General features: G+C 35.1%; 1 protein-coding gene across 1 annotated transcript; it reads left to right on the top strand.

Moving 5' to 3' along the window:
• The first annotated feature begins 1,091 nt into the window (after positions 1 to 1,091).
• On the top strand, positions 1,092 to 9,761 carry LOC140839383 (uncharacterized). The gene is made up of 5 exons (XM_073206045.1): positions 1,092 to 1,960; positions 8,224 to 8,630; positions 8,786 to 8,973; positions 9,303 to 9,369; positions 9,447 to 9,761. The coding sequence occupies exons 1-5, from the start codon at positions 1,240 to 1,242 to the stop codon at positions 9,486 to 9,488; spliced, it is 1,425 nt and encodes a 474-aa protein (XP_073062146.1). The 5' UTR covers positions 1,092 to 1,239; the 3' UTR covers positions 9,489 to 9,761.
• Positions 9,762 to 10,883: the final 1,122 nt, after the last annotated feature.

Below are 10,883 nucleotides of genomic sequence, written 5' to 3'. Positions count from 1 at the left end.
ATTATGATATTATTTTTATATTTTACACTATCACTCCATTATACTATACTAAAATAGAGTAAATAGACCTCAAACATGAAGTTGCTCATATTTTCTATTATAAGAATCATATATCACTCAGTCGCTCTTTAAATTATTTTACGCCACTTTTATATTTTATACTCACACGATTATAATATACTATAATATAGTAAATAGTCCACAAAACATTAATTTGATAACCTTTCATAGATTGAATATTACAAAATATATTTGATTCATTCATACTAAATTATTAATGTTCAATTACATTCTATGGTCAAATTACTATCATCAATGGACATATCTGTCCATTCTTTATATTCGGATAACCATGTATAAGTTCCTTGTTCATCATTCTTCCACTCTCCATTAGAATTAATCAAAATCTGGATGATCGTCATTCCTATACAAAATAAACATTAAAGATGTCATAAAAATTAAATGATTTTTTGTCTCAAAAAAAAAAATTAAATGATTTACATATAATCGGATGACATAATATATCAATGTGGGCGACTGAAAACATAATGGAGCGACTGAAAACAGAATTAAGTGAATGAACCCATAATATTAGGGCGACCAAACAATTAAGAATGAAATATATGAAAATTATATTTACAATATATACATTGTAATAAAAACCAGTAAATCAATAAAAAAAATTGAGATGTCATTAGAAGTTACACCTGATTTGAAATCTTTGACAATGTTGAGAAAAATTGAAATTTTTTTTAGGAAAACAAATTACTACAATATTCTCTTGCTTAATGTAGAGGAAGAAAAAAATTGAAGAAAAGACCAATGAATGAATGATGAAGAAAGAAGAATCATTGTGAGAAGGATGAGAAGAATGGAGGCAACAAGAATCCATTTTCTTTCTCTCCTTTTTGTTTTGTACACTTCTTTTCCTTTTTGTTTTGTACACTTCTTTTGTTTTTAATTAATTAATAATTTTTTTTAAGTGGATGTTATTTATGAAAATTTGAATTCTAAAAGACTAATATTTAAAATTAAAATTTACTTAAATTAGCTTTTAAAGTGCCCCGTTTTTCTAGTTACACCAAAATATTTCGAGCCCCCAATTTTACAATTATTTATTTATTTTTCCAACTGAAACAGATTGGATTCAAATTGCACTCCCAGCAAACAAGGATACCAAAATAATCCCTCGTTTCGATTTTATCTTCGAATCAGGGTTTGCACGCTTTATCCTCCGGCATGGATATTGATCCCGATATCTCGAATTGGATCCTCGATTTCCTCCTCAGACAACCGTTAGAAGATCGCACGCTCAATACCCTACTTCGCACTCTTCCTCTCCCAAACGATAAACCAAACCTTAAGATATCACTTCTGTTAAGGAAACTCGATTCTGATGTCTCACGTAATTCAGTTTCCGAAAGTGCTCTCGAAGTCTTGGAGCGACTCGAAGAACTCTCATTCCAACGAGGAACTGAAGAGGTTGCAGACGAAATGAAGCGTGCCTACTGCGCGGTGGCTGTTGAATGTACGGTGAGGTATCTAGCCAATGAGAATTGTGGGGAGATTAATGGGAAGTTCAAGTTTTTTGAGGCGGTGAAGAGGGTGTGGAGGGGAAGGGTTGGGAGAATGGAAAGATTGTTTGGGAAGGGAGGATTGGGTTCGGAAGAGTTGTGGGGTTGGAAGGATGAAATGGAAGCTGCGGTGTGGGAGGATGGTGCTTGCGAGAATGTTTTGAAGAGGAGTAAGATGGTTAATGCGGTTGAGGCTGTTAGTGGTTATATAAGACTAGAGAGGGAGAGAATGGGCCCTTCTTTTATTGAGTTGGTGGCGCAGAGATTGAAGGATGACGAGGTTCTGAAGGATGTGCTACTAATGGGTGGAAGTGATCCGATCGCTGAAAATCAAGAAACTTCTCATTACACTGAACGGAATACAGATGCTGGAGTACCTAATAACGGTAATTTATAGTTGTTCAATCAGTAAATTCTGTAATTAGTAAGTGACATTGGAGAGATCACAGGTAAACTGGAATTCTTTGGTGACTCTTTACTAAGAATCATAGCTAATAATTATCTCTTTGGGGGCCTGCATGGTTAATCGAAAAAGTTGGGCTAGCAAACTAATTATAGAATCTTTGTTTATCAACTTGTTTTAACCATGTTTATGCTATTAAGGTTTCTCCTGCATGCGAAAGATTTCTACTGAGAACCTGACTGGTAATTTAGCCGTTTCTTGTTTTTTTTATATATATCAAATGCTTTTGTTTAGACATTATAGAGAAGCTGAAAGGAGGTGACCAGTTAGTCTTTTTTAGAACGTTTTTCCCATACAAGGAGCAGAACCCTTACAGAAAAAGGTGTTCTGCAAAAGTATAATGTCATGAAAACTTTATTGGGACGTGGGACAACTTCGTTTGATTAGGTTGAGATGTCGGTTGGACGATGCAACATAATGAGGTTGATGTTGAATCTGATGATGACTCATCTACTTAGAATTTTTCCTTGCCACTCCTCACCTCCAGCGAACACTCAACCCGGAAGTCTTTGTCAATCATCTGCGGCACTTGATCAATTGCCATCCATCATAATGTGGCGGCATCTCACTGCTGCAGACTTCATAACTGTCAATATTTTCATCATCATGCAGTTTTCATTTGCATCTTTCATCATACCACATTCCGACCATTTCCATTTCTACTTATACCAATTAATAGCTTGCGAAGTGTGAATCTATCTTATGCTATAAAAAGGTAGAGTTACACGTCCGTTGTCAACAGGAAGGAGTTGTGTGATGCGAAAAGTAATGTGTTGCCCAGCTCAATATGTTGATGTTTTGCCTGACTTATGGCTCAGTTAGTAATGGGTTGTATTCTATTAATGGCAAAAAAACTAAACAAATTTATAAGAATTTTTCCGACAAATAAGTATCGCATCTTCCCTTATTTTTCTCTGGAATGAAGGCAACTCAAAGTATCAATTTTATTTTTCAATATTCAGGTTTTATCATTTTGTTGCTCTCGTTGAGTGATGATTCATGGGTTGTGAATTCAATCTATTTTCTCCTGCATTAACAAAGATATGCAATAGGGGTTAGATTGGTGAGAAAAATCCGAGTATTTTGTTCTCAAATTTGTTAAATACTGCATAAGAGATGGATCTCCTAGAGCCGCGGCAGTCCGAATTGCAGAATTTCGAATTTGTTGCTGAAGCAGGATTGTTTATCTGTAATAGTCCTCCAAAGATCAATTAAATGCTGCATCATTGCCCCAATGAAGATAACACCACGAGAACTCGACTGTGCAGTAACTGAAAGATGTTGCTAAGTAAACATGTTTTGAAGATCATTCATCTGCAACGTCGATTCACGATGAAGAAAGCACCGCTGTATTGCTCTTACCTGAGCCGCTGCTAAACAAATTAATTAATATGCATAATTAAACTTGATAATAACAATTAAACAACAGAACCAAATAATTTAATTATCTAACAACCAAAACGAAAAAAAGAACAATAATCGCATTCTTGAACATTAATACAACCAATATCGAATCAATCAATTCAACCAATATCGAATCATAATCATACACGAGAATAGGAGAAACGAAATAAAACCAACACCGGATCACCACCGAAAACCAACTGCACTTGCCACTGCCTTGGCCGAACGAACCATACAACCTAAAACTTGCCCCCATGGAATGGGGTGTCTAAGATGAAAACAAGGACGTGGACGACAATCGTCCAATACTATAATATAAGAAGTGGTTTAAAACTTGGGCTAGGCGACCGCCTAGGCGTCGCTTGACCAAACCGAAAAGGTTCTAGGCGGCCAGCCTATGCGGCAAGGGCGCCTAGGCGCTCTTAGGCAGGCCTAAGTGGTCTTAGGCGGGTCTAGGCGGTTCAAGGCGGGCCTAGGCGTTTAAGGTTTTTTTGGGAAAATTTTTTGGGCTTTTAATTTTGAAAGCCGAATTAAACTAGAACATGCCATAAGAAAGAATTATAAGCTCGTGCTTTTACTTTTTTTTTGGATTGAAAGCCCATTTAAAATCACGATTTGTTGGCTTGCGCACACTACTCTCATCTTCGTTGTCTATTTATTTCTGCACACATAACAAAATCGAACCAGACCTGAAGGTAATTTTTTTCTTTATTTTGATTTCTTTTGCATTGCCTATTATTCTGATCCGCCTTAAGTAGGAGGAATAAACCAGGTGTCAATTGGATTTTAACAAAGTTTGAGCTGAAATTTAGTGTAAGAACCATTACAAGTCTCTTGATATTGTGGAATCCGCCTAACGACGCCTAGTCCCCGTTTAGGCAGCCTAGACTTTAGGCGCTAATCTGGCCCCCGACTAGTGCCTAGCGAATTTTAGAATCATGTGTAAGAGTATATAAACTGATATGATGCATGTGAAATACCATATGCTCGGGTATCAAGGATCAAGTCAAAAATTTTATGCTCAGTCTAGAGCCGCTTGGGTATGTAGTCTCTGATCTGCCCAAGACATGTTTTGCTCCTACATTCATCATCAAGCCGTGGACCTACAATGTTCAGGGTTATCGGAGCTCGCGGGTCCCATCGGACACTGTAGCTTTCGATACCCACCTTCCACAATACAAAACAGAACCGAGTTCCCCAACAAACGAGATATATCTCAAAAGATATAAGGCCCAATGTGATATGCCATGCATAATACGTCAAAGCAGTAAAACAGATATCATCATATAATAGATAAATATGCAGCATATAAGTGTGCATACTATGCTTGAATATCTCATTCAATACATCAAGTACATCACTAAAGCAATCTGACAGAAACTCGTCTGAACCTAGACAATACCAATATACTGAAATTACTATCAAGCGAGATCCAAAATCACTGAACATGCTTCAAAGTTCTTTCTAATTATTCTTAAATCATTATTTAAAGTTTTAGGATTATATATGCGTCCATCGTCAGCACCCTAATGACGTCTCGATCTGCGTGTTCTGGTTCACCGACCCCTCCTCGAGTCAACACTAGCTCCGAAGCTTCCCGCCACTAAACTCATAGTTATTTGGGGCGCAAGGCGCACTAAAGCGCTAGGGTGCGTTGGAGCCTGAGGCGCAAGGCGCGAGGCGAAGCGCACGCTTTACCGAAGTAAAGCGCATTTGACACAAATTTTAAAATTCTAACATATATAAAGTATTTTATACTATTTAAATTAAATACTTATTCACAAAAATAAAAAATAATATAAATAAAAATCAATTAACAGATAATGTAGCATAAATCATAACAAAAAACAAACTTCAATTATCTAAAATTCATTATTAAGTCGTAAGTGCATCATAGTATATTAAGAAAAAAACTTCAAAGATCTAAATCATCAAATACATCTTCATCCTCCCCAACTGTATCATCATCATCATCTCCAGAAGCTGAAGCTCCAGATTTGTATCCTTCTGATTCCTTGTCGTTTTCACCAAAATCAATTTCTTCATCATCTTCATTGTTATAACGATGGATAGTGGATCTTCTTTTATACGTATTTAATGTACTAGTACTGGCCGCTGCTTCTTTTGTAGAGGATGGACCTCGAGATCTAAAATTGTAGGCATCTTCATCAACCCCAGAAGCTCGTCCAACTTCACTCCAAGTCAAACTGTCATCATCAAACACGAGATCATTTTCGTCACCACTGTTATAATGTAGTTCCCCCATCAACCATTCATTACTATCATCTATATCGGCCAAAGAAATAGGATCAATCGTATCACGCATATAATATCGGCACCTCAAAGTCCTATTATACTTGATATAAACCAAATCATTCAATTTTTTTTGCTCCAATCTGTTTCTTCTTTTGGAATGAAGCTGCACATATTTGATACAAATTAATTTTAGCTTTAAAATAATAAATGTATTTAATATTTCATTAAATACTAATACTTAGTACTCGCATGTTCAAACACACTCCAATTTCGTTCACAAGCAGATGAGCTACAAGTGAGGCTTAGAACTTTCACCGCGAACACTTGCAATTCGGGTGTCGAACACCCATAAGCCAGCCACCACCGGCACATGCAGATTGTAGGGCTTTATAAAACATTATGCAGGGCTGTTGTTTGTATTTTGGGCTTTTAATTTTATTGGGCTTGAGTTATAATGTTATATATATTGAATCTAATCATATTATACTAAAGCGCACATACGCGCGTTTTTCTGCATAGGGGCGCGCGTTTGTTTAATGGCGCTGGGTCATAACCCAGGCACAATAGGTGCGCCTGGCGCCTAGGCGCAGCCAGGCGCTCGCCTTTCATAACTATGACTAAACTGCCCTATAAACTAGCTAAAAACCTAAGGGACATGCTAGAATATGAGAGAGAAACTGAGGAAAAACGGTGTAGGAAACAAATGAAATCAATTTTTATTTATAGGTTGCATCCGATTAGTTTAGAAGATCCGAACTCAATCTTATCTGTCACGTGTCATAATCTCGTTCGTTTAGTTGGATTTCTCTGGATAATATAATTTGAAATAGATTGGATGATCTATTTTAAATTCAATGCATACCAACATGTTGATCTCCAATTAATCAATTCTTTAATAATGCTTAATTAACAACTATTTAATCATGTATTAATTAGTACTTCATTCAAATAAGGATTTGGGTCGTTACAACCACATAGAACAACTATACATTCTTGAAATTTCTTGATGACACTTCAACGAGATTTCCAAAATCTCATGAATTAAATAATTTCTGGATGTTTTACTAAGAATATGCACACAATTAGATTAAAAAAGGAGGGGATAAAGATCAAATCAAGGATTGGGATCAAAATACCAAATTGACAATGTAATTACGTCAGATAGCTGCTCTAAATTCCAAGCTATAATCCACTGCAACTATACATGTCACATTGTTAGTGGCTCTACTGAATAGGAATTGGTTATAGCGAAGTTGAATGGAGGTACTAGGTGTTATATGTGGCATCATTTTCTCATTTGGGTTTTGTCATCAAGTTTGTAACTATGGGCTCCACAGGGTTTAAGATTGGATCCCTTGAAAAAATAAGCGAGCAGATTTGAATTCATGTGTTGCAGTAGAGTCAAGTGCAAGTGGTTTGTTGTACTTAAGGTGTAGAGGTGATAGTTGTGAAGCTTTCATGACATGGAATGCCTGAAGAACTTGTGTTTGGAAGTGTGTTTGCTCTTGTTTATGTTCTCTTTTTCGTACGCCTGCATGTGTCGGTTGTTGTCCGAGTTTGTTGGTTTGTTTGTGTTTACTTGTATAGTTTTCCATTGAAAGGTTTATAGTTGTTTCTTCAAGGGATAAAGGATTGATGCGAGCATGTAATTGGTTGCCCAATATATACAAGTTTGGCCCATCTTATGGCCCAGTTAGGTATGTGTTGTACCTCATTAACACGAAATGTAATCACACGCATAAGAATTTTTCCACCAAAAAAATTTCTTCTTTCCTCAATTCTTTATGGACCGAAGGACACTCGAAGTGCCAATTTATTTTCAATTTTTAGGTTCTATCTTTCCAGATAGTAGCATCTTGTTGATAGGATTCACCTTAATATAATTTGTGGCAAGGAAAGAATCAATGTAGTGAATCCTAACTGTGGAAGTTGAGAATGTATCTTTCTATTCAATTAGGTTGGTTGAGGTGACGGGATTATGGATGATAAATTATGCAGTGACTATTAAAGTGATTAGATATCATAAGAATTATTTATAGATAAATAATACTATTTGTCATGCAGATGATTATGTTTGGGAGAATTAATATGCTTAATGGAAAGTTAAGAAAGTTAATATCTTAATCCCCAAGCAATATCATCCCCACCACCAATTCGATTTCTCATGTAGAGTCAGTTACCCTTGTTCATTTTTATGAGCATATCATTTGTCTGCTGATGGATATATTTCACCCTTAACATTTTTCTTTTATTCTTTGTACTTTGTGGCTCACTTGAATGGGAAGCAGAAAACTAGAATTTGTGTGACTGGGTGAAGTTAAATAGAAACAGTTTATTTAGACTCTTAAGGATTTTCAGGAAATATCTTACATTTCTATTTTTCATTAAAAACACAAAATGGTACCAAATGGTTTTTCAAGTTTAAATAAAATATATTGCCTTTGTGTGGCTTCTGCAAATCCAATCCCAGATCTAATGATTACAGTTTCCATATTTTAAAGCAATTGCTTTGTTTTGTATTTATAGATGTTCAAAAGGGAAAATTTCAGGCCCAAAACATGCTTGCTGGTTTTAATCGTTCCAGAGGAGTGAAAATTGCTGATTCTAATTCAACTAAAACAGGAAAGTCATATAGAAACTATAAATTACCACGTAGTTCGGAAGTTGATAGAGTTCGGGAAGCTCTGGAGTCCAGCTCATTGGAACTCCAAGCAGTTGTGAAGGATCCACTTCCTGATGCATTACGACTTGCAGAAAGTATCTCGAACGTGGCAGGGCAGAGTATGAGTCATGATCCCATGGAAGTGGAGCATGTTGAAGCTAACCTTTTAGTTGTGGATGGTGCTGGAGTTGTTCATGGTAATGGATGTACTGTGGATAATATGCATAGACCAAGTTTGATGAAACGAAACAGCTCTGCCCGTACGCATGAGGTAAGTAACTTTTGCTTATTGTTTTATGTACTTCATTTGTTGTCGTGACCTGAACTTTTTAGTTTTTCAAGTTGATGGAGAAAAAGTGATCTTGCAATCTATTATTTTAGTTTATGTGCAGTGTCATGTCTCATTATTATTTGCGAATCTTGCAGTGGGAGGATTCAATTCATGATTCACGTGGAGACTCAGAAGAAGACGGGGTTAGGCTTCAGTTACCTAGCCCAAGGACGATATGTGTTTCTCCTCTCAACAAATATGAAATCAAAACTTTTAAAAAGAGGAGGAAAGTTAGGAAATGGAGTCCTTTGGAAGAAGACACTTTGAGGACTGGAGTAGAGAAGTATGCTCTATGATTTTTTATTTCATATAGTAGATCCATATATATTGTTTCTTATTGTTATTCTCTAGACCCACCTTTATCTTGTAATTCTTGTTAAGAAACCCGTTACATAGCATAAACACCTCTAAATGTGAGGCATTTCTAATGGCTATGATATTTATGAACTGAGAAATTTCTCTGCAAAATGCTTCCTATTATGAGCCATTTTTGCTTGAGTTCTCATTTGTTTTTTCTATTCTACTTCCCCCTAAACTCGGTTCACTTCAAGTCTTGTAACATATGAATTTACCATGAATTATGTGCTAATTCATATTTACCATATCCTGAAGGTATGGAAAAGGAAACTGGAAGGTCATCCTAACTGTCTACCATGACGTATTTGAAGATCGTACCGAGGTAATTCTGCTGTCGCTTATTACTATATTTGATTTCTTACCTTCATTTACCCTAGGTATTGAAATTGGTTTCTTTAGGTTGATTTGAAGGACAAGTGGAGAAACTTAACACGCTACTGAGAACTTTAGAAAGCTTCTCATGTAAACCGTAAAGGCGTGGCTATCGGACATTGGTGATTTTGACAGAAAGCATGTTCATATGGTTAGTGAAGTAGTAGTGGAATTTTATACGATGCCAATCTTACAGATATAATTTATTGGTAGTTGTATATTGTGTCCTGTAAAATTATCTACCGCTGTCTCCTCGTGTAATTGCAAGTTTGTCTTCAACCGACTTTTGTTTTTATTGTAAATTATGATTTTATTTAGGAGATTATGCCAGGTTACTGATTGTATGATTTTTTCAAATTGGCGGCCTCATTTTTCTGCTACTCCTGAAAATATACTGTCTTGACTTTGTCTTTTGGGGGAATTTGTTCCTAAATGAAGTAGTGATGAGGTTTAGCTGAACCTTCTAATCATATTCTTCAGATCTTTTGACATCAAAGGGCTATGAAGTTCTTCAAAATTTTACAAAATTCCTCCTGATGTGAGACTTATTGTTCTATCTTTATTCCATTATAATATGCTTATAAAATTATAAAAAATTCTGGTGAGGAAAAACAAATGCATGTTTCGAAACATGCGTTTCGTTTGCATGCTTCATGATCCAACAAAACAATAATTTGTCAAATATGGGGACAATTACTTGAATTTTCAATAGATTATGTTTGAAATGATGAATTTGATTTAGGTAGGATTCAAGAGATACTTTCAAATGACAATTATTGTGGGTGTATTTTAAATTCAGTGAATGTTATTTGAAATTCAACGTTATTATCATCAAAATTGTATAAACTTGGTATGAAGTAGATTTAAAATTGACTTCAGGTTTTTTCATTCAAATAGATCAAGAAATTTGAAATCCTTTTACTTGAAATCTGTTCTCAAATCCATCAATAGCATAACCTAAAATCTTTTATGTTTTGAGAAATCCCGGCACAGATCATCATTGCATTTTTCATTTAGAAAATCCAAATTTTTATAATTTTTCTTCCCTCGATATTTCCAAATTTTATAGAAAAATCTATTTAAAAATACTATTTAATTGAAGTCCACTTTATTTTTATTCATTCACATAATATATAATCTATAACGTATCTTAGACACATGATATTTATATTTTTTTGTGATAAAAATAAATCAGGTTAGTTTGCAGTCTACAGGGACTATATATTTATATTTTTTAATTTTATCTCATGAAGATTAAATGTTATTAGTTTACATAAAAATAAACAATTGAAACTTTTAATTGTTTATACAATTATTTAAAATATATATACCACATTTCGAATCACTTTTGTCAGTTTAATAATTTTCTCTCAATAAGAGTAAATGGCAGTTTGTTTATTATGATATCTCCACCTGCTTGCACATGCCACGATTATATGCATATCATTATCCAGAGAAATGCAT

Source organism: Primulina eburnea, chromosome 8 (genome assembly GCF_022965805.1).
Source record: "Primulina eburnea isolate SZY01 chromosome 8, ASM2296580v1, whole genome shotgun sequence".
Taxonomy (NCBI): Eukaryota; Viridiplantae; Streptophyta; class Magnoliopsida; order Lamiales; family Gesneriaceae; genus Primulina; species Primulina eburnea.
This window is presented reverse-complemented; position numbering and strand designations above follow the sequence as displayed.